General features: G+C 39.4%; 1 protein-coding gene across 3 annotated transcripts in view; it reads right to left on the reverse strand.

Moving 5' to 3' along the window:
- Nucleotides 1–24,073, reverse strand: part of CACNA2D3 (calcium voltage-gated channel auxiliary subunit alpha2delta 3) — a 755,257-nt gene that overhangs the window by 365,764 nt on the left and 365,420 nt on the right. For all 3 annotated transcript variants that reach the window (XR_001368709.3, XM_075938900.1, XM_075938901.1), the window contains exons 10-11: nt 17,201–17,290; nt 6,441–6,554 (exon numbers count right to left, since the gene is read on the reverse strand). Coding sequence is in view for 2 of the 3 variants with exons in the window: in XM_075938900.1 (XP_075795015.1) it covers nt 6,441–6,554; nt 17,201–17,290 (204 nt within the window). In the remaining variant the exon portion in view is untranslated. The remainder of the gene's footprint in view (nt 1–6,440; nt 6,555–17,200; nt 17,291–24,073) is intronic.

Consider the following 24,073-nt stretch of genomic DNA (forward strand, 5'->3'; position numbering starts at 1 on the left):
CATTCAAGGCGCTGCTTTTGGCAAATAAAAGACTATCCTTTTAAAGAATAATTTTAGTTGCATGTTGGAAAGCTGTTCTTCTGTATCAATATATTAAAAAGTCAGTGGAGCTGGATACTTTTGCGGTTTTTGGCTAGTATGCCGTTAAGATCTCTTGTAATGAAGTTGGTTGAACCCGAGAACAGTGGAGGTAGTTTGTATGAAAATGAAAAAAACTACATAAGTTAGTGGAAAATTCATTTATAATATGAGGTTCCAGCTTTTAAAAGTGTTAATATTTCATTCAGAATTATTTAAAAAATTAAATAAATACAGACAACTGCATAGACAGTCATTCAAACAAAACACGGTATATTATTTAAATAACATCTACCTGATGTACACATTAAGCAGGAAAAATGTATCTAAATATTTTTAGGTGGATAGGATTTTTTGTTTTTGTTTTATGAGTGTTGTGGGTTTTGAATAAAACAAAACAGGGGGAAATATTTGCATGACTAGGAGCAGTCCAAAAGCTAGTTTAGAAAAAGCTTTTCCAAGGTAATAATTCTTTAGACGATGCACAAAACTAGCCTAGCCTCTCCAAATGAACAATATTGATTTCATGCCAGCTGCTCTCATGGATTAGTTAGAACCAGAGCATTCAGTGGTTCTGAATATTATCCAGCAGAATTTCTTTACTTTTACTTAAAGTATTATCAGTAAGAAGCAGATTTTCAACCAATTATCCACTGGGATGTTTTCTGTGATGATTATGAATACAGTGCTCTTATCAACAATTACACAGATCTAAAAGGAAATTACCTTTTGCCTAAGGCATGGAGACGTATAGTTTGAAAATAAAGGAGTAGCAGTGAAAATGTATCTGACAAAAGCGGGTTTTCATTCTCGTTTTTTAAAAAAGAGATTTTTTATTGACACAAGAAAAAATTAGCAAAGGATCCTCTGAAGAAGTTTATCAGCTTTGTTTATTGAATATGTCCCTCTCCACGTGTGACAAGATATAAATATAGCATATTATCACTATTTTATACTATTGGTGTAAGAAAAAAATAAATAGCTCTTATTCAACAAGGTAATTAAAGCAGACATATGTGTGAGTACCATTCTGAATTAGGGCCATAAGTATTTTCTTTGGGCCCATTAATGTACACCACAGGATACAGGCAGACCCCGGGTTACATACAAGATAGGGACTGTAGGTTTGTTCTTAAGTTGAATTTGTATGTAAGTCGGAACTGGTACATATTGTAGGGGAAACTCTAGCCAAACATTTCTCCAGAGCTCAATTTTATTCTCCCACACCTCACTTCCCTCAGTTCTTTATTCTCAAGCTGAGGTGTCTGCTGAGAAAAGCCGCTCCGCGTCTCCCTGGTCTGCTGGGGGGAAGCAGCTAGTGCGGGGTTGCCTCATCCCGTTTGTAAGTAGGGATCCGATGTAAGTCGGATCCATGTAACCCGGGGACTGCCTGTATAAGTGACAAATTTACTGTATATTTGAGAGACTTTGTCTATCCATCTGTGAGTCTGTTCAAGAACTCCCCCTAAATGGTAAGAGTTAGGACCACCAAACTTGGTATGCAGCTTCCTCTGATCGTAACTTAAAGCAAGGTCAAGATTTGGTTGTACACGGATAATGGGATGAGTGTGGAATGGAATGTGACTCTCTCTCATCAAATGGAAAATGCAGGACTATGTAGCACTTGAAAGACTAACAAGATGGTTTATTAGATGATGAGCTTTCGTGGGCCAGACCCACTTCCTCAGATCAAACAGTGGAAGAAAATAGTCACAACCATATATACCAAAGGATACAATTTAAAAAAAGAACACATATGAATTGTATCCTTTGGTATATATGTATCCTTTGGTATATATGGTTGTGACTATTTTCTTCCACTATTTGATCTGAGGAAGTAGGTCTGGCCCACGAAAGCTCATCATCTAATAAACCATCTTGTTAGTCTTTAAAGTGCTACATAGTCCTGTATTTTGCTTCAGCTACACCAGACTAACATAGCTACATTTCTATCACTATCAAATAGAAAGGGAGGGCTTTGATAGCAGGGACAATTATACTGCAAAATGACCACAGAGGAGCAGCAAGCAAGTGCACCCTATGACCATAGGGAAGCAGCAAGCAAGTGCACTCTATCACACTGATAGACCTGGGCTAGCGCCGGGGAGCAATGCCACTGGTGGACCAGGGAAGCACAGATCCTACAACCCTGGGGAGCAACACCACCAGCAGGTTAGACAGCGTGGCCCCCTGCCCGGGAAGCAACACTGCCAGTGAGCTGAGCAGCGCGGTCTCCTCCACACCAGCCAGCCCCAGGGAGCAGCCACTGGATGCCCCCACCACCTGCCCTGAGCCCCTCACCCTCTGCCCTGACTCCTGCACCCCCACTATACCCTGCCCTCAGCTCCTCACCCCCTTCCCTGACTGCTGCATCACATGTCCTCTGCCCTGAACCCTCCAACACCTCCCAACCCCCAACCCTAACTCATGCACCCACTAGCACCTGCCCTGAGCCCCCAACCCTCTGCCCTCTGTCGTGAAGGACCTGAGCAATACCGGTAAACCTTCTAGTAGTACGTAGATGCTAGGAAAGATGCAAGAGAAGTAGAAAGTAGAAAAGAAAGAAAAGGGGAAAAATTTCAGCTCAATCTAAACATATACATTACAAAATATCAAGATGAATTTAGTGATCTGGTACATCAGCACAGACAAGGTTTTCATATTGATGACAAAATGTGTGGTGGCACTATTCTTAAGCAACATGTTCTAAGCAACATACATGCAAAGCCTACACACACACTACAACCTGCATTTTTTAGTTTGAGGGAATTTGACAATTTTTCCATGCTGGGACATAGAAAATCAAAACATTTTTTTAATTTCCTACAAAACAAAAATTTACAAAATTGCAGTTTTGGTCAATCAAATTCTGAGCAGACCTCAGCTTGTTTATTTTTGCAATACAAATTTGACAAATTGTAATGAAAAGTCATACTGATTTGGAAAATGGGAATAGTCAGTTTAAAAAATGGTGAAAATACTGAATGTTTTCATTTTTTCCCAATTTTCCCTTAGAAAGGATATTTTTTCAAAGGAGACATTTCTGTACAATGTTCCACTTTCAACAAACTGGAACATTTTTCCTTCAGAAATTTTGTCAGCAGATGTCCAACCTGGTCTAGTGAACATGCAACATTTTGGAAAATGGGCCCCATTTAATATTATTGAAAAATTAATACCCAAGAGCAATGTGTTCTCTGCTACAGGAATCCTACCAATTCTGGACCTTGTGAGCGATTAGGAAGAAGAAAATTCTCTCAAGCACATTTGTAAAGTGCATCCTCACATGCAGAAACTGTGCTAGTTATCAGTGGCCCAGATATACTCCTTCAGCACATAAAGGCTGTTTGAGAATGTAGCTGAAGGGTTTGCAAGGTTAACCAGCTTTCTTGACTGTTATGAGAGAACCTCCCACATTGCTTATATAGGCAGGAAAGCCTCAGAGGGGTAGTCATGTTAGTCTGTAACCTTAAAAAAAAAATCAGTAGTCCGGTAGCACCTTAGAGACTCACAAAAATGCATATAGTATCGTGAGCATTTGCAGGCAAAACCCACTTCTTCAGATAAGCAAAGGGGAGACAAAAGGTGGGGGACCCCACACTATTTATAACAGAAAAGGGGAGGGGGGGGAGTACCTGTCAACTGCAGTGCTGATGCCAATGAGGTTCATTGAGTGGGCTGGAGGTGTTCCATACTGAGCTTTTGATGTCAATTGGATGTTGAATGTAAGGAAAGCAGGTTTTACAATAGTCCAGTTTAGGCCTTTGTTCAAGCCATGAGAGTTCGTGTCAAATTTTCATATGAATGCCAGTTCTTCAGACTCCCTCTGTAGTTGTTTTTTGAAATGCCTTTGTTTAAGAATGGCTATTTTAAAATCCATTTATAAGTGCCTAGGTAGGTTAAAATGTTCTCGTACAGGTTTTTGTGTACTACCATTTCTGATCTCTGACTTGTGTCCATTTACCCTTTGGTGCACAGACTGTCCAGTTTGGCCAACATACATGGCAGAGGGACACTGCTGGCAGTTGAAAAAAAAGTAGGCAGGAAAGAGGGTCCTGATGGCCTCTCCCGTTTCTCATGAAAAAGCTTAACAGAGATTTAGCCCTAACCCTATGATTTAAGACAGTTAAACATCAACATCTTCACACAGCCGGGCTCCAACTGAACCCCTTCTGGAAATTAAAGTTGCTTCCCGCCCCCCACACCTAAATGAGCCATCCCACCACTTGCCCTCCTTTGGGCTGCGTGCGTTCTCCTGGCAGGGCTGTGTGCGTTATCAGCAAGTGCCACAGGCATTATGCACTTTGCAGGATTCAGTTCACAATACAAAGGAGGTGGTGAGTAGGAGGACAAGGTTTTGAGCACTGTGGAGCCTGAGGAGGACATGGTATTCTTATTAGAACAGGTACGCTCAGGTGCTGCATGTTCTGATCATCTAGATATCACTAATTGCACCTGGTATGAAGGTCTTTCACTTTGTCTGATCAATGCAACAGGTCTAGCTGCCACTAGGAAATCTATTCAGGTTGCCCCATGGAGTGTGCACTGAAGGCACTTGGGGAGTGGCAGCTTGGAGAGCAGTGATTTGCTGCTGCTGCAGAGCCCAGGAGACATCCCCTCCATTTGTCAGGGTTTCTGGCAAGGAGGCTGTAGGGACTGGGTTGCATAGAGTCTTTAAGGGAAGATGGGCCTTCCTGATTTGTGGGGATTGGATTTCTCACTTTGTAAGCACATCACTAGCTATGTTAATTTCTTAAAGTAATATATCAGAAAAAAGTATTTCCAATAAATATTCTATGTTAATGTAATTGATATAGTTCATCCATCACACCTTTTACTATATTTTCCCTGGGCGATGCCGAGTATTTCTGCTAGTATAAAATATTTTGGTTACATTTCAGCTTAGGTGAAAAATAAGATGCGACCCTCCAATTATGAGGAATACTCATACAAATTCTGACATAAGGACATTGCCACGTAAAGCAGCAAAGGTGACTAGGGCCAAAAATTGTCTTTTTCATTTATTTCCACTGAGCAAGGATTAGCTCCTCAACAATGTTACTTTTCTCCCTATAATATGCAAATGAAAATTCATGTCTGCAGTTTCAAACAGATGCCATGCCTCTCAAAGGCAGAAAAGTGATGAACTTTTTTCTCTATGAAGGGGGGAGTTAAAAAAAGAGTCAGACACGTTTCTGTAGAAGGGAATAGGACTTCCAATGCTATTATAGTCACTAATGGTTACTCCCTGAATCAAAAGCTTTTAGCCAGTGGGAAATGGCAAAGATGTGTGTCATCTTTCCCTACATAAAATGACAGTAATTTGCATAACATTTCTAACACTATGCGTAGAACAGAAACAGTAAGATAGTCACATAATCTTCCATTTTCTCTCACTCTCCAATTTTTTACTGTGCAAAGTTTTGTTCGTGTCAAAAGGAAAATTAGTTTAGACAATAAATGAAATTTATTAAGTGAAAGAAACTTGACAAATTCACACACCAAAGAATAATCAAATATGTTAGGCACTAATCCATACACGGTTGAAACCCCAGGATTCATTTCCATATTAATCAACAGTACTAATAGCTAGTATCAGACTGTGCTCACAGAAAACAGTTACATAGCACTACAACAAAGACTGACATATAAAATCCTCCTTAAAACATGGTTGTTCACAGGAAAGCTAAAAAACAAACCTCAGGAGAAAAGAAAACTACTTAACTCAGGAATCCAATGTATATAAAATTCTTGCAGTTCCTAGTTGAAAAAGAGATTCTTGTAGCATCCAGTACCAAGAACATATTAATTGACAAGCTAGTTATGCTTGTTTGGCCAAATTTCCTCATAAACATGTATAGAGCAAAATAGATATTTTAACTACACCTACTCTCAATTGCTAACTCTGTCTCCCCCTCTTTCACACACAAAAATACAATTAAAGGCTATATTGTTTACTATTTTACCTCTATAGAATGTCACGTGCCCAATATGAGCTACAACACACATCTTCTCTCATTCCTAAAAGCAGCATTGTATAACTGTATTATTTATAAGTATTTCAGAAAAAAACTAAGATAACATTTCCATTTTTAATGATTTCTCTTTGGGGAAATATTATATAATCCCCAAACATACCCCAGAGACAATGATTTCCTTGCCATGTTGTTATTCTGAAAAGGTCATTAATGCAGTGAAAGGTCACCTTGATCCCTAGAGAATGTCATGTTGGTATTTTTTTTGGTCATTAAGGAAACATTCATCTCTCTAAGTAAATCATTAGAAAGACTATTAGGGAACTTTTCATTAAACACTCATTTATAATGGACAGCAATCATTCAGGTTTTCCATACTGTACTTACCTTCCTGTCTGGCCAATTATACTTTGCAAATATTGTATCATATGTGTCCACAGCACCATCAGTGATCAGCATTATGGCCTGGCTGCAAATACTCCCTTGCCCAGTGTGATTGAACTGTGAAAGGAAACAGTCATTTAAGTAGCAGATTTAAGAGTGTAGAATCCGCAGAGAAGCTCTATTGCACCCAAAAACATAGGCAAAACAAACCTTCCTATCATTTTTTAATCTTTTATTATATATGGCATTAATTTATTGTACTATACTTAGGTATCTGTATAATACAGTAGGTACAGTTTATTCTTGGGTATCCACTGAGGGTGGAATAAACACCCTGATCTATTAGAAGATACATATTCACAAAACACAGCATTCTGCAAAAACAGAACAATACAAAACAACCAAGCAAATCAAAAGTCCTAACAGAACCAAATCCTCCTATTGTGTACTGTGGAATGTCTGAGAGGTGTGGATTTTTGTTTGGTTTGTTTGCATACTACAATAAGCTACTCAAGGGAAGACTGGGCTTCTTAAGGAATCTTTCCCATCAAGTTGTTATTTGGAGGAAATTTTAGTATTTATATATGTATATCTTTGAATTTATCATACAAGCCCTAGTGGATACCTCATAATAACTGTTTCCTCTCCTATTATCCAAATACTACAGTATGATACTATAGTATCTAAGGGTACGTCTACACTACAGCGCTAGTTCGAACTAACTTAGTTCGAATTAGTTAATTCGAACTAAGCTAGTTCGAACTAACGCATCTAGAACTAAAAACTAGTTCGAACTAGCGTTTTGCTAGTTCGAACTAGTAAGTCCACATTGAGTGGACTCTGAACAGGGCTTAATGATGGCCGGAAGCAGTGCCGGCAGGGCATAAAAGGAGGACTTAGAGCATGGAGATACTGTCTCAGGCTAGCCGAGGGCTGCGCTTAAAGGGTCCCGACCCCCACCCCGGACACACAGTTCTAAGGGGTGCCCCGCTTGCAAAGAAGTTCTGGCTTGGAGTGCCCTGAGTGCCCACACTGGGCACATCACACCACTCGGCCATCAGCCCGGCTGCACTTGCCGCAGGCTGCCATCTGGGGAGAGGGAGTAATTGGGGGGCTGCAGGAGAGCTTCCACCCCCAGAAGCCCGCAGAGCCAGCCCAGTCCTCCCCATCGGGGGCTCGTACCCCATTCCTCCCTCACCTCCTTCCACTTGCCCTTCCCTAGCCCCCCTTCTTCTTGATGTACAAAATAAAGATAACGTTTCTTCCAACATTGACTCTGTCTTTATTGAAAAAAACTGGGGGAGACTGGGAAAAGGAGGTGGGAGAGGGGAAGAGAAAGGCTGGGAGAGGGGAGGGCAACTAACATGATCAGGGGTTGGGAACAGGTCCCAGATGAAGAGAGGCTACAGAGACTGGGACTGTTCAGCTTAGAAAAGAGGAGACGGAGGGGGGACAGGATAGAGGTCTCTAAAAGCAGGGGTTGGGTGGAGAGGGTGCATTCAGAAAAGTTCTTCCTGAGTTCCCATAAAGAAGGACTAGAGGACACCAAAGGAAAGGAATGGGTAGCAGGCTTGAAACTAGTAAGAGAAAGTTGTTGTTGTTGTTGACAAAGCAAATAGTTAACCTGTGGAACTCCTTGCTGCAGGAGGCTGTGAAGGCTAGAACTAGAACAGAGTTGAAAGGGAAGTGAGATCAAGTCATGGAGGTTGGGTCCATGGAGTCCTATTAGCCAGAGGGTAGGAGTGGTGTCCCTGCCCAAAGTTTGTGGAAGGCTGGAGAGGGATGGCACGAGACAAATGGCTTGGTCATTGTCTTCGGTCCATCCCCTCCAGGGTCCCTAGGGTTGGCCACTGTTGGCAGACAGGCTACTGGGCTAGATGGACCTTTGGTCTGACCCAGGACGGCCATTGTAAGCTCAGGGCTCAGGGTCGGGGGTCTCAGTGGACCCCCTTGATTTTCATGCACACCTGCTCCTGGGTGGCCAGGCTGGCAGCTCTCCTGCCCTAGACGGCCACTTTCCTGTGCCTAGTGCGGAGATCGTGGACGAGGTCCACGATGTCCGCACTAGCCCAGGAAGGTGCCCGCCTCTTGCGGTCCAGGGCAAGCTCCCGGGAGCCGCCAGCCTGGTCCCGGCAAGAGGGGGTGGGCTGGGGGGCATCGGGTGGGTGGCTCTGTGCCGTGCCAGGTGCAGGGTCTGCTAGCTGGGTGCTGGCAGGCTTGCACCTGGCACGGGCACCGTAGCCAGCCCGTGCCCCTTTAAGGGGTCCGGGGCCGGGAGGGGGGCATAGAGTTTCCCTGGTGTTGGCCAGAGTGGCCACCAGGGAAACCTGGGGAGGGCTAGCCTCCCACTAGTTCGAACTAAAGGGCTACACAGCCCTTAGTTCGAACTAGCTAGTTCGAACTAGGCGTTAGTCCTCGTAAAATGAGGTTTACCTAGTTCGAACTAAGCGCTCCGCTAGTTCGATTCAAATTCGAACTAGCGAAGCGCTAGTGTAGCGCATAGGAAAGTTAGTTCGAACTAACGTCCGTTAGTTCGAACTAACTTTCTAGTGTAGACATACCCTAAGTGCCTCACAAATATTACACAATGTGTCAATTGGTATGAGTTAGGAAGCAATCATTCACATTTTATAGATGAAGAACCATGGCACAAACTCAGATAAATTAAGTCATTTTCCCATGGTTATAAAGAAAGTCGGTGGTTGAGCCAGGAACAGAACTCAGATCTCTTGAGTCTGAATCCAGTACGCATTTGGCAGGGAGCCTACCACCAAGAAAATGGGAAATCGGTGCTGACAAAAGAGTGAAATGGACTCATTGTGAGTGCAAATCAAGAAGTGATGAGATACCAAATAGCACATAATTGGAAGACAGAAGTGGAAGTAAATGAATGCTCCAATACTGGAAGAATAGAAACAACAACATGGAAAAAGATGCACTCACAGGACAACCAAAAAGCTTTATTTGAAGGGGGAGAATTAATGAAAATGGAAAGCAAGAGCCCAAAAAGGGAGAGTAGTGGTGATAACTCCACATGCAAATATGTTGGTAGATACAATGATATAGGTATAGGCTATAGCACAAACACTGGATGAAGCTCTCAAGGAGGCTGTAAAACCAAAGCATATAAATTAGTAGGATGATATAATTTATGCTACAGCAATAGTAGGAAGCTCACCCATGACACATCAACTCAGCTGAGGATTTGAATCAATGGAAACTTGCCCACATTCAAGAAACTCCGAGAAAACAAAGGTTAAACTAAAATATTCAGCTGTTACATCGGGATATCAGCCTACCAAATGAATTTTTAAAAAATCATTTGAAGAGAAAACAGAAGCAAATGGCCCTGCAGATGAAATATGAGCTGAGTGAAAGGGATGTGAGAGATGTGCAGGAACAATGCAAATAGAAACTGATCACTAAGTCAGAGGCGTGAAAGATATTCAGCACAAAGCTGTCAGTGTCAAGAGAACAGACTCTTCACAAGATCTCCTAAGAGATTCTTTGATCATACCGACATTGAAAGTAGAACAGGAAAAAAGAGAGCCAATAAATAATGTGTAAGATATCAGTTCTAATGGAAGGAAATCTAGTCTGAGAAGGTAAATCTGTTTTCTGATGTGTTGTATTAAAAAAAATAAGAGAAAAATGTAAAAACCACGCAACAAACGAATACAAAGGGAATGTTTAAAAAAAAAGGAATTCATGATGTTCTGAGAAGAATGAAAAATCAGAATGCACCCAGACCCGCTAGGAATCATGGATTCTGCCTGAAATGCCTAACAACTCTCCATGATTATTTACTTTAACAACTTAATACATGTTTGAGAATGGGTATCCAAGATGGATGGTGACATCATCCGCATGCTGCCTCTCACCAAAAAAGGAAGGAGGGCGCTGTGATCCCAATCACATGGTTACCAACTATGTGGAAAGTTCTTAATGGCAATTCTTGATTACACTAGATTCTGCTTCCTGAACAAAAATTAGAACAGTATACACAAAAGGGACAAAGATCATGTGAGGCCGAAAAGGACAAGACATGGACAGGATGTACCTCTGACTACATGATGGAGAAAAAGCTTTGCTATCTGTGGAGCAAGCAACTGACAATGAAGTTCATAATACCAAAATCAATGAGGAGTCAGTCAGAGTAATAGATCATCTGGTTGCAGGAACAAGCAATGGTCAAGTATGTCTCCCCGCCCAGAAAATATAGAAGAAAAGGGAAAGTAAGAAAGACTCAAAAGATGTATACAGAAATCAATGCAGAGATAGTGGTGGTGAAGGACTGTATCCATTAGTGACTGAAGATGAACAAACTAATAGCTTGTAGACAAATGACTTTAAAGAGAAACAGAAACTATGAGACCACATATTGATAATGACTGAAACAAAACTGATGGTCAAAGCTCCTCCCCAAACTGTAGAATACGTTCTGGAAGAGATGGTGGAGCATATGCTGAGCCCCTGCAGGAGCCTGGCTGGGAGAGAATATATAACAAACACAATGAAGTTGCCAACGGTCGACATTGGAGTCTCTGTGGAGTCCCTCATTTAAATGAACCATCAAAATTACAACCAATGAATTGAAAGCCCTCTAGACAATGAAGACGCTAAGATTTTATGGGAGCCAGCAAATTTCACAGACTGAATGCTGCAGACAAACAGGCTGAAGATAGTTGTTGCAGGAAGGAAGACAAGAAAGATATGAGCAGCCAAAAAATTAGGCAGGGAAGTAAGAGGAATGCTGCCACAAAGCAGAATGCTTCTTAAAAGAACATGAACAATCACAGTGATTACTGGAGCACTGATTGATCCCTAAGTGTGTGAATGAGCAGCTCAAGGACATGCTAGAAGTGCAAGACAGCATGGATAGCGACCTCCAGAAGATTATGCTTGTAGTCACAGCAAGAGTTTTAAGGAAAGTCAAAGGACAATGAATGCATCTGAGCATCTAACATGCAGGAATTCTACAAAGTGTCCAAAAAAAGCTCCTGATTTCTTAAACCTTTTGAGTCGCTTCATGGTCAGGATTTACTGGTAACTCAGGGTAAATTTTAGAATGCTTTCTCCTTTATATATGTTAACATGGTGTATGTTGTGAAGGCTATTTGTGTAAAAAACAAACATCTTAATGCTGTAATACTGAGGGATAACAACAACAACAATTAATAAAGTTGCTGATGTTCAAAAACATTCTTCACTTCAAGGGGACTCATACATCACAGAGCAGTCCATGGGTGAGATCTGGGGACAAAGTTACTGAAAGGCAGCCACAAGTATGTAGGTACTCCCAACACAGGATAAACAAGCAGCCACTCTTGCTGTACCCTCTTGCACAGCAGAGAGATAGTATCACGTGCATTACACAAATCTCTGAATGAACTGGTCTCACAGACACTTTGTCTATCTTCCAAAGTGGTTCTGATTGTAAACATAGGTACTATTCTCTATTTGCAATTGCATTTGCCCCAAATAAATCTCCATTACTCTTTTCTCCATACTCAAAGGAAGGATACTTAGAGTCTCCAGCATGAAACCTATGAAGGCTTGTAGCTTGTGTTTTAGCTACCAAACAGATGGAATTTCTTTTTCTATCAAATGTTTACAGGTGAGTTGTTAGTAAGTTGATGAAGCAATAGAGTCAGAGGTACTGAGTAAATGGGATGTCCCTGTTTGGGAAACTTTCTATTTACTTCATCAAGTTTTGGATCAGGCCCACGTCACTGAAGTACTGAACTTTAACCACAGTTCTTCCAAAATTGCTGTAAATAGCTATGGCATCTTGTATTTCAGCCCTTTTGTAGTTGAAATTTTAAGTTTCTAACTTGTGCTATTTCCCCAATCCAAACCAGTCTATGGGGCTATGTCTAGATTGCAGAGCCTTTCTGGGATATCTCCGGTATCCCGGAAAAGCTCTTCTGCATCCTAGGAACACATCCATTTTTTCAGAACAGTTTCTGAAAAAGCGGACATATTTTTTTCAGCATCCTTGTATTCCTTTCAGTGAGAGGAATAAGGGATGTTCCGAAAAAGGCATTTTCTCTGAAAATTGGCCTCATGTAGACAGGCCAAATTTCAGAAAAGCTTCTTTGGGGAAAAAAAGAGGAAAGAGATATGCAAATGGTGGTTTGCAATTTGCGTATCTTTTTCCCGACTTTTCTCAGTGGTATAGAGACAGCCTGAGTGAGAAAGGAAAGGTGGCATTCCTTTCACTATGATGTCCTTAGACATATAACATGTTTCTATATCATAACGTTACTTTGTAAAAAGGAGGATTCTTCAAATGGACTGCTCTTTTAAATTATCTTAAATAAATGAAGGGGAAAAAAAGGGGAAAAGTGTTTTAGATTATCTAAAGACTGATGAATGCTGAAGGTGGAATGTCTTTATATATTTATTTTAAAATATTACTATACTCTGTCTGGAGCCACATTATTCTCCATGGTAATTTGCTGTTTGAATATTTTGAAGAATGTGATTAAATTCAAATGCTTTGATGAGTAATATCTCTTCACATTTGTCTAGAACTTTATTTTTTATTGAATAGCAAGAGTGATGAAAATGTTTTCCATAATAATAACAATGACAAGGGCCTTATGATGAACTACAATTAACTCAGTGATTCATCAGTTAGAAGTGAAAATTTCAATGCATCCTGACATTTAGAGCATTTGGTTGTGATTAAGTCTTTGAAATGTCACAGAATTTTATTTAATTGGCTATGATTTTTTTTAAAAAAGGTAATCACTGCAAAGATCGCATTCATCACCAAAAGAGATAATTGCAGTTGTCACATGATATAGTAGGTGCTAACTACCATACCAAGTACTTCGGTATTCTTGCAGCAACTAATGAATACTGCATAAATCAATGGTTGGAAAGAACGTGGAAGTGGATTTAAATACGCTTTTCAAAGACATTAGTATCAGCAACTTCAGCCTCAGAGACATTAGTATTAACAAACTAGGCAAATTCTGAAACTGAAATGCAGATAATTGCGAGACAAAATTAACTGAGTTTAATTACTGTAACCTCTGTACAATCCTAAAAACCAAGCCAGAATCTCAATAGCCTATTTGTGTGATAAATAGCTTTTGTGTGAGAGAGACACCCTCAACTAACTTGTAATGTACGAGAAGAGATTTCTACCATTTAAAGGTCACATACAGTAGATGAAGTGGAAAATAGTTTAAAGTATCCTTCTAAAGGAACATTAAGTAGCATCCTTCTGGACAAAACTGTTTAAAAGCACACTTGTAAGAGAGTATATGCATGAAGCAGATGTATTTCTATGTTCTCTCCATATATATATATATATATATATATATATATAAAGTCCTGCAGAATGACAGAATGACACCATCATGCACTCATGCTCTCTGTTGCAAAAGCTGCCATAGAGAGGGGGATTGGTGAACATAGTGAGCACGGGGCACAGACCACTAGTAAATATGTAAAGTAAAAATGTATAAAGATATTGGCTTCATTTTTATATTGTAAATGAAGACATTACTTTACATTGGTCAAATCTGAAGGCACACATTGCACGTTTCATGACTGCCTTCTCAAAGATTCATTCTCACCCTGGTTACAGTTCAGTGGGACATGATTTCACCTGATTCTTACGACTATGTATTTGTGTGCCTAGGTTTTTAACTAGGCTTTATACTGCACTCATTGCCATATTATCTAAGTATCTTACTGTGATAAGGTGTACTAACACCACTCTGGGCCTGAAAGAGTTAACCAGGGCTACCTGGATGAGAGAGCCCCACCCCACAAACCTGCTGGGCATGCTCCAGGTGGAGGATCTGTATCAAGGCCAGGGGAGCTGCTCAGTCAGGGCTGACTGCTGCAGAGGAAGAAGCTGATGCCAGAGCTCTGGAGGAAGAGCTGCCGATGGACCGTGCCATGGAGGTCAGTCAGCAGGGAATAGCCAGAGAAGTCCTCAGCCCAGTGGAAATGGGAAAGGAATTGGTAGGAAGTAGCCCAGAGAGGGGAGTTAGTTCCCCGAGAGCTCAGCATGTTTTGGGCAGATTCCCTGCTGAGCCAGTGGTGGGACACAATTACCACTGACAGGGTCCGGGGCTGGGACCCGGTGGAGAGGGTGGGCCCAGGTCCCCGACCCACCTCCATTAACCCTAAAGAGAGTGCTACATTGTCACTATTGACTCTGGCTGCTTGGCCTAAATGCCCTGCAAACAGTGGGCTTGCTATTGACTCTGGCTGCTCGGCCTAAATGCCCTGCAAACAGCGGGCTTGCTATTGACTCTGGCTGCTCAGCGTCATTATGTTAAGGGAAGGGAGGGAGTAAGAACTGACTCTGGCCTTTAGGCCTCACCACTCAGAGGTAAGGGTACAACTACTGACTCTGTCGGCGGGGCCTCACTACCCTTTCTGAAGGAGATGTTTTATTGATTATGGTCGCTAGGCCGGACTGAGTGAGAAGACCTGGGCCCTAAAAACTGAGACACTCATGGGATGGAGCATGCTTCAAGAGGCCTGAAAAGCCCAAAGCCCTGCCTCAGAGGGAGCTAGAACTAATCACCCTGTGACACTTACACATTTTAATACAAACACCTAGGAGCTCAGTTTTTTTGATCAATTTGTAATTTTTTCCCCAACCTATGTAGATGTGGAGGGGTAATGTAGGATGTGTTTTGTGCATAGTATTGCTGATAGTTACTGTAGTACAACAAGTTTCTAATTTTATATTCGATGTCCACATTGGGGATTTTAGAGTTGCTCAGTACTTCATGCAGCTATTTGTATTATCATGTTTGGCATGTTCTGCATCAGGGAATTAGTCCCTCATTGTCTAGGTAAATAGGGCAGTGGAATATATTTGCTTCAGCTTCCTGCCACTGGATATACCTTTGTCTGCAGGATTAAAGAGCCATCTCCTATCAAAAATCTGCTCCCTCTGAAGTATTTATAAACCATGATAAGCTCCTCTCTTACAGACTCTTTTAAGAAGCTATATCAATTAAATTACACTCAATCATGCATTTGCCAGTATCCATTCTTCTACAAGACTCACTAGGAAAAAGTAGCCTCTAAGAGAATTTACAGAGAGGGGTTTCATGTAGTGGCATTTTAGAATAACCTTATTGTTAAGAAACTTGCCCTTGGTATAAGTGCTGTTCCTGGGTAAAAGGATAAGTGGGCTGTACCACTAGGTACCAGTGATACCTTGATGCTGGTATTCCACCTCAGAGTAACACTGCCAGCCCCAGGGCTTTGGACAATAAAGATGGCATATAGTCACCTTTACCTTACCCCCTTCAAGTTCAGTCTATGCAAGTTTTGCCTTCCATGATTACATTTGGTACTCCTGCCTTGCTTGATAGACCTTACTATAGTTTTGTGATAATGTAATTTATAATTTTTCAAGTGCTCATCCGTATTGGGATCTTGCTGACAGAGGTAATTGCTTATGATTAGCTGTAGAAAGATAAGAGCGCTGTCCCCCTGGAGCTTGTCCTGACTGTTGCATAGAAAGATGTTACAATCCCATTAGCTGGCCTGGGCTTTTGACCTGAAACTTCCACTACTACTGTTAATCATGGTCACAGGGTTCCCACAAACTAATAGACTTATTTTAATAAAAATTGTAACCAATGGCTTTAAATCTAGAGTAACTGACACCATTCTAATTGGTGCAATCATTTCTCTTTTATTCTCACTCATTCTCACCACCTTCTATTTGCTTATTCTATCTAAAAAATTCTCAGAGAAGCATGCAGTCAGTTGAATGAAAATACTGCTAGAGTTGTTCTCTGTTGGAAAATATAGCATGATAATGCATTTCAGATTTGCCAGGAATTACCAAGAAAAGATCATTGTGAACGAGAACACATGAAATCACAACACAATAATCACTCATTCTGATATTCAACATGTGGGAAAACATCTCAGGCAAAGACAATAGGACTGATTTCAATTAAAACATTCCTTTCTATTTTCTAGCAGATATTATTTCAAAAAATTCAACATGACTTTTTTATGGCAGTGGTGGTAAAATAAACTAGTTGATCTGCATGGGTTGTCCCCATTATTGTGTGCAGATTCAAATGAATGACATTTCTTAGACATTATTCACAGGAATGTATCAGAAATCAAAAGCTGACCTCATGTTTTGGCAAATAAGTGAAATATAATAATATTATTATATCTCTGAACTGTTTCCAAACTGTTTCTATGTCTAGACAGAAATTAACATAATTTTGCATTTTTCTCTCTTTGAGTAAGGGAAGACAGAAATGATAAGTTATAAAAACTCTTCAGATAGCCAGCTTTGTACAAAAGTAGCTAAGACATATTAATCATTGTGCTAAAACTAAAAGCAGTGACAATCATTGGTTGATTTCTAGTAACTCTGTATGTTCCTGAAATATTTGTCAAATATAGACTAATATCATGACATCAACCGTTACCAAAAAAATTAAGAGAAAAACTCATATTTAATAGAGTACTTCAAGATCTAGAGTAGTCTAATGTGAATGAACAGCCCTTAAATAATTTGATTTGTGCGTGTGTGTGAGTGTGTGTATGAGTGTGTAAAATGTCTCAAGTAATACATTGTACATTAGCTCACAAAGCACCTTTATTATCATCATCATTTTATGTAGGGGAGATTTTGAGCAGGAGCCTGTCATGATTTATTAGCCAGTTATTAAAATGAAAGTGAATTTTTAGCCATTAACATAATGGAGGGGAGGAGCATCGATGCTTAAAGAAACGTGCAAACTTACATCACTGAGAATGTTGAAAGCCTCATTTAAAGCTATATCCAGCATTCCAATTCCTTTTGCAAAAAGCTTGTTGAGGTGCTCCCTGAAGTGCTGAAACATGAATAACACAGGTTGTAAATGCAATATTCTCAGAAATTCAGTGCTTTTATAGAGGTCACTGACTGAGGATTTATGGATATTTTAATAAACCTATATACCATTTATTAAAGATTAAAGTAAATCTGCAATAAATGGAACAATTTTTTTATTCACCTATTCAATTATTTTTTTCATAAATATCCAAATCACAATCCTGAATCACTGGACAGCCAGCTGTCAACATTGAATCTATTCTCAACAATTTATAACATCCAATTTTCAGCCTATTGAGGCAGAGGGAGCCCAACACATTCCCAGTAGATATTCCAACTAAAATAATTAAAGCAAGAAGAAAATCCACATCTTATAGAATCCGCAATAAGAACCAAAATTAGCAATAACTTTGGGAAGGGAGTAAAAGGCAGGTGGATTAGATATATGTGAGGAGGCAGGTAGACATGTTCTGTTATTTGATAGTCTCAGTTCTTTTAATCAAATGCAAACATTTGTGTTATGACACAAGAAAAATTAGATGTCCAAGATTAATGCACACATTAGAAATGTGTGTTATTAATCTAATTTGTGTAAGTATGGATATGACTTCAATAAAATGCTACATTATTAAAGTAGCAGCAAAACTGCCCAGTGCTCAAGCTATTTTCAGTTCACCAAACCCAGCACTGATTGAAATTAGTAAGTAACAGAGAATAACAGAGGGAAAGGAAAATTAGGAAAGGATGCTTTATAAATTGGAGGGAGCATGTGTGAGTTCTCACAAGCCCCATGTTAACCAGATTCCAGGCTCCAAGAAGAATTTTAGTGTTCTTTCCATTCCATTTTATTTTAAACGAGAGTCTCCAGAATTTTAAACATAAAGTATATAAATCAATTGCTGTGGGTGAAAGGACTTGGTAGATGTTTCTCACTTCTGCAGTAAGGTGTTAGGGAGAATTTAAAGGATGATCTTGAACCATAGACAGGAAGTGTGTTGTGCCCATGAAAGCTCATGATAATATTTATATATTTTTGTTAGTCTCTAAGGCAGCGGTTCTCAAACTTTTGGGACTCCGGAGCCCTTAATATGCGTAAAAATTTATGCGGCGCTCCAGCGGTCCGCTGATTGTATGTGTTGTACTTATGCGGAGCCCCAGTGATTCACTGATTGTATGTGTTGTACTTATCGATGTTTCCAGTTTGTCAACCTCACGGAGCCCCTGGAGATGTCTCGTGGAGCACAGTTTGAGAAACACTGCTGTAAGGTACTATAGGAACATTGGTTTTTTTTTAAAGTTTTTCATAGACTATACATTTGTTTTCTGTTTGATCTCATTCTCCAGGTTCCTCCATATTATTTCAGCCAAAATGACTATGCCCATTAATTCATTAGCAAAATTTATTCTTTTTTTGGGATGCTGGGGCAGTAATTCTGTGATGGGTATCATAGACTTCAGAGGATTTTTTTTTATCATGAATACATTTTGTGACCAATTTTCAATGTTTTGTTGTGTTTTTCCTTTTAGGGGGATTTCACACTTCTTCAGCCTTAACATATCTGCTTCCAAGGCTTTTAAACCAACTCCAGTATTACTAATGGCTGATAAAAATATTCCTCTATACTGGGATGAGACATACTTATATAATCAAATTCATCCCTGTTTAGAAGGCTAGCTTCAAATCTATTAATTTTCTACATTCCATTTAAACTCTGTTTTGACATTGTAAGTGGGACTTGAATTGTGTATAGAATTTTCACAAGTCCTTCCCATGTGGTGTAAATTTACTCTCATAGGCTGTGTCCAGACTCAGGGTTTTTTTCGGGAAAAGTAGCCTTTTTCCGAAAAAACTTCCCCTGCGTCCAGACTCAAGCCACGTTCTTTCGAAATTAAATCGAAAGAAGGCGGCTTTTCTTTCGATGGCGGTAAACCTCATTTCACGAGGAAGAACGCCTTCTTTCGAAAGTTCCTCTTTCGAAAGAAGGCGTTCTTCAATGTAAATAGGGCTTCTTCGAAAGAGAGCATCCAGACTCACTGGATGCTTTCTTTCGAAAAAGCAAGCCGCTTTTTCGAAAGTTCAACGTGCAGTCTAGACGCTCTCTTTCAAAAGAGGCTCTTTCGAAAGTATCTTTCGAAAGAGCCTATTTCGAAAGAGGCTTGCAGTCTAGACATAGCCATAGAGTTTTACTGCCACTACCATAGAATCACAGAATACTAGAACTGTAAGGGACCTTGAGAGATCATCTAGGCCAGTCCTCTGCCCGCACAGCAGAACAAAGCACCATCTAGATTATCTCTGATAGATGTTGTTATACTGTGCTATAATATTTGTTTAATAACTAAACACATCTCAACTGTCAAAACTTTGTCCCCTTTCATGACTATTGCATTCAGCAATAGTATAACACTATAATAAGGCCAAAAGTTCCAGAACTATTGAACGTTAAAAACTGTTGGCAACTTCTGAGAGAAACTATAAATTACCAGCCATGGAATGATCACATTTTTATAACCAAACAACTAATTCACTGGATTTTTCTCTCTCAAAGCAATGCTTTCAGATCAAGAAACAAAATCTGCCAGGCTTACAATGGCAAGACTGACATCTAAACTGACACATACAGTGTCATGAACCATGCTACTTTATCAAAATAAGTTGTCTGTAATATAACCTATTATAAAAAATTCTCCTAAACAGTTTTTTGGATAAAATAAAAAGTTATTATAGTTTATTGGATGCCAGAATACTTTCTATTTTGTTAAACTCTAGTACATTAGAGTTAAAAAATTTACATCAGAGCTCCAGGCAGTTTTGAAGCATACATTGTTGCCACAAACAGGCTGGTTTTCCAAAACAATTAGGGTAGTTTAATGTTCATAGTGACCTTCTAAATGTGGCTCACACCGCTCAATAGTTTGAATAGCCAAAAGGCAAAGTCTTGTTTATCTAAATAAGAACTGACAACATAAAACCCAGAACAGCCTAGATAATGGAATGGTGCTTTTGCCTCCACTACCAGGCAGTTAATTTAAACTAATAACTGTACAGTGAAGATAATGATAATTATAATGAAATTCTTTCCTACTAGCTACATAGATATAAATTAATAATGTGAACAAAAACAATCTAAAATTCAGGATTAGGGGAGACTGGAGAGGGACACCATGGTTTGGGGAAACCCTTTACAGTGCATATCATCTTATGATATTTCTACAATTAGAAAGCAAAGACCTAACTAGACAGATATCTGATCTTGTAGGGGAACACTTATATGTCCCTATGATCAATCAACAATTTTAACTTAACAAATCCTGTATTTTCAAAACACTACTTATATGAAGTCAAACAAAACACAATTATATTTCTAATTAAAGCTTTAAACTACCAGTGATCTTTAATGTATTGCACCCACATTTTTAAAATAGTAAAAAAGGAGGTGAATACGATGTTCAAACATTCAATACATGCACTGAACCTTTTTGTACTGTATCAATATACAAATTTTAAAATACTTGGAAATGTAAGCTAATGTTGACAGCAAACTACGCTGCCAGCTTTTCAACCGCAAACTGTGTATGTTAAGCATATCAGGGTAGCAGGAGGTCGGAGCACGATAATGGCAGTTTCTCAATTCTGGGGTTCATTCTTTATTCTTAGCATAATTCAGAACATTTTCATGGTTACTACAAACTGCCTGTAGGGCTGATCCAAAGCCCAGTGAAGTCAAGATTCCAATTAGGTTCAATAGAGATAGATCCTAGTCTAATGTCATGAAAAGGATTACTTTAAAAAATTGCTTTTCAGATTGTTTTGAAAAATGTCAAATTCAAACCAAAATTAAAAATTTCTGTGACATTTTTGATTTTGTCATAAATCCATCTTTTGTCAAAATTGCATCAAGTTTTAGCAAGCATGGCCCCTCTCTGAGACATGACAGATAGGGTAGCATGCAGTTGTCATAGCTACCTCATAAGCCCCAGTCTGGTAAAATCTCTCAGAAGCTGGCCATAACTTTCTAAAGGAGGGTCAATTTTCTGGCCTTTTATCTTTTATTTTAATCCAGCTGATTTATTAAGCAATTAAGCATCCCTATTAATTTTTTCTCCTTTGAAACTGAATGCTATTCTACAAACATTTCGTAAGCTAACAAAGAATTTTGCTATAAAAGAATGCTTCACAATAGTTTGCAAAAGCTCCACACATTTCAGATTGTTTCATGGATATTGTTAAAACTTTCTGATGAGGTATGTATGTTATCACATATGAATGTGTAGTAGAAAGAAACAGATTACTTAAAATTCTCAGTAAATAGCATAATGTCTAATCTAGAATCAATGTATATAATCTATCAGAAGTGTTTTCTCTCATCATATATGTGCTGAAAAACACACATTTGAAATCCATATAAATATGATGTTGACATTTCTTTGCTATACAAAATGGTAAAATGTTGACAGTGGATTTTATGCACTATGAATTTTAATGAACCTATGTTTTCTGCTTCTGGCCTCATAGTGAGCAGATGCTACTAGGTGATTCTGCAAAAAAGATTGAATTAATTAAGGGTTGGGTTTTTTTTAAAATGTGCTTTGTAGTCTCTATACTTCATTGGTTTTCAATCTGTTCTTTGTTGTTTGAGAATGTCAATAACACTTCAACAGTATGTTTATCCATCCACTAGAAAATTTAGTCAACAATACTTAAATTATTGTTTCTTTAATGCACATCTTTGTCATACTGGATTTCATGGTTCTGCTGCACTAACTAGAGTTATGCCAAATGAAGTGAAAAGTCTTTTCAATGGAGGAACTAAGAATAGTTTTCTCAAGCTGTTAGTGTATGTCTAGTTGAGAGTAGGTTTGTTTTAAAACATTCAAGATATATTATTGTGTCTATTGGTCTTTATAAAAAGCCAGATTCCAATACCCACAACGACAATGAGTGGTACTATGTTCCATGAACAGTCCAAATGACTTCAGTGAGACTACTGATGACATATGGCATCGTTCAGTGAATCAGGCCTATGCTGATTATTGTTTTTAAGAACTGAAAAAACAAAGCTCCAGACATTCAGTTTTTCCCTTTCAGATTTCCAGTCATCTACAACTATATACTAGATTAGAGCATATTTTTGCAACTCCTTTCACAAATGGAGGAATACTACAGGAATTGCATTTTCAAAAAAGCAGCTAATTTTGGATGCAAGAATGCCAGCATTTTAACTTAGAGCCACATCTGGAAGAAAGTAAAGTAAAATACTTTGTACCTATGTTATATGTTTCAATACATTTCAGTGCATACCTAAAGAGCTCCTTGCAACTCACATAAGTATTACATTGAACTGATTTATATTTAAGGGTCTATGTGTTTAAAGACACCAACTTGAAAAAAAAAAGAGAATGTAACCAACTAGGCTTTGTAATAATGCATGTGCATAAGACAGTAGAATTCAGGTTTCAGTGGCAGTTGTAGATCTGGCATTCCCCAACTTGCAGGTGCTTGACTTTATAAGCTAAATCATTTTGTTTTACTATACATTTTTGATTTCTTAGCTGAATTTCCTAGTCAACAGTATACATTTCTACCATTTGATCTAAGGGACTAAACTACATTAGATATCAGCAGAAATAGGCCACTATTGTAGAGAGAAAACTGGGCCACTGGTACTGTGTGGTAGGTGCAGGGGATAGAAATCAAGAATAATCCATCCATGGTTTATCTCCCCCCCAACCCATCCCTGCTAGAAGTGAGGCACTTCTGGAACATAACCTGCCCTTAGAGTGGAAAATTGGCTGCTTGGGGCATGTACTAGGTCTAAGGAGGCGTGTGACTGCGGATGGGACACATCTATAGACGGAAAGCACACTCTGCCAAATTTCTAGTAGTTGTTGCAAATTATGCAGTGTTGCAGCTTCCTAAAAAAGGTTGCAAAAATTTTTCATAATGAAAATGTTAGGAGAACCTAAGTATGCACAGACTTTCTCCTATGACAACATACAATACTAGAAGATTTACCCAGCATGGCTCGGGGCCTTCATTATTTTTTCTTCATTTAGATCATTGCTCTAGGATGAAGCTGGAGATGAGGGGTTCAGTATGCAAGCTGCCCTGGGAAGAGAGAACTACCCCAGCACTCTCTTACCACAGCAGATTGGGCCCAGGTGAGAAGCACCTTTTCATGGCTGTTGCAGATCCCATGGTCACAGTCAGGGGAGGGATGCATGTCTCCTGACTGGGGTGGAAAACAGACAGACACACTAGCAGACAAATATGTTGTAGATAGCTGTCTCTTACTCCACTCCTGCCCCCTTCTGCCCCAGTGGGGTTATAATGGTCCTGGTTCTCCATCTCTGACTCTTTGCTGCCCCCCTGTAGTCAATGTACAGTATAACTGTCCCTGCTACCAGAGCCCTCCCTTTCCATTTTATCAGAAGAAATCCCATTCCAGGCACATCCCACTGTCCTGGAATAACCAGTCCCTTACCTTGCTTTAAGTTATAATAAGGGGAAGCTGCATGTGAAATTTGGTGGTACCAGCTCTTACTGTTTAGGAAGCATTCTTGAACAGACAGATGGACAGATGGATGAACAAATTCTCTCAAATATATAGTAGATACCCATTTTCAACTAGAAGTATGATTGCAAGTTTAAAGTCTCCCTTTAAACAACTTGTTTAAGGTCAGACAGAACCCAGAATACAATGCTGGAGTCACTTGCTCTTAACCATTAAAACAGCCTTTGCACCTTCTTATTTTTAAATACTATTTTCTTTTCATAGATAGTAGCATAAGGAACCAGTGA

This window comes from Pelodiscus sinensis, chromosome 11 (assembly GCF_049634645.1).
Source record: "Pelodiscus sinensis isolate JC-2024 chromosome 11, ASM4963464v1, whole genome shotgun sequence".
Lineage (NCBI taxonomy): Eukaryota > Metazoa > Chordata > Testudines > Trionychidae > Pelodiscus > Pelodiscus sinensis.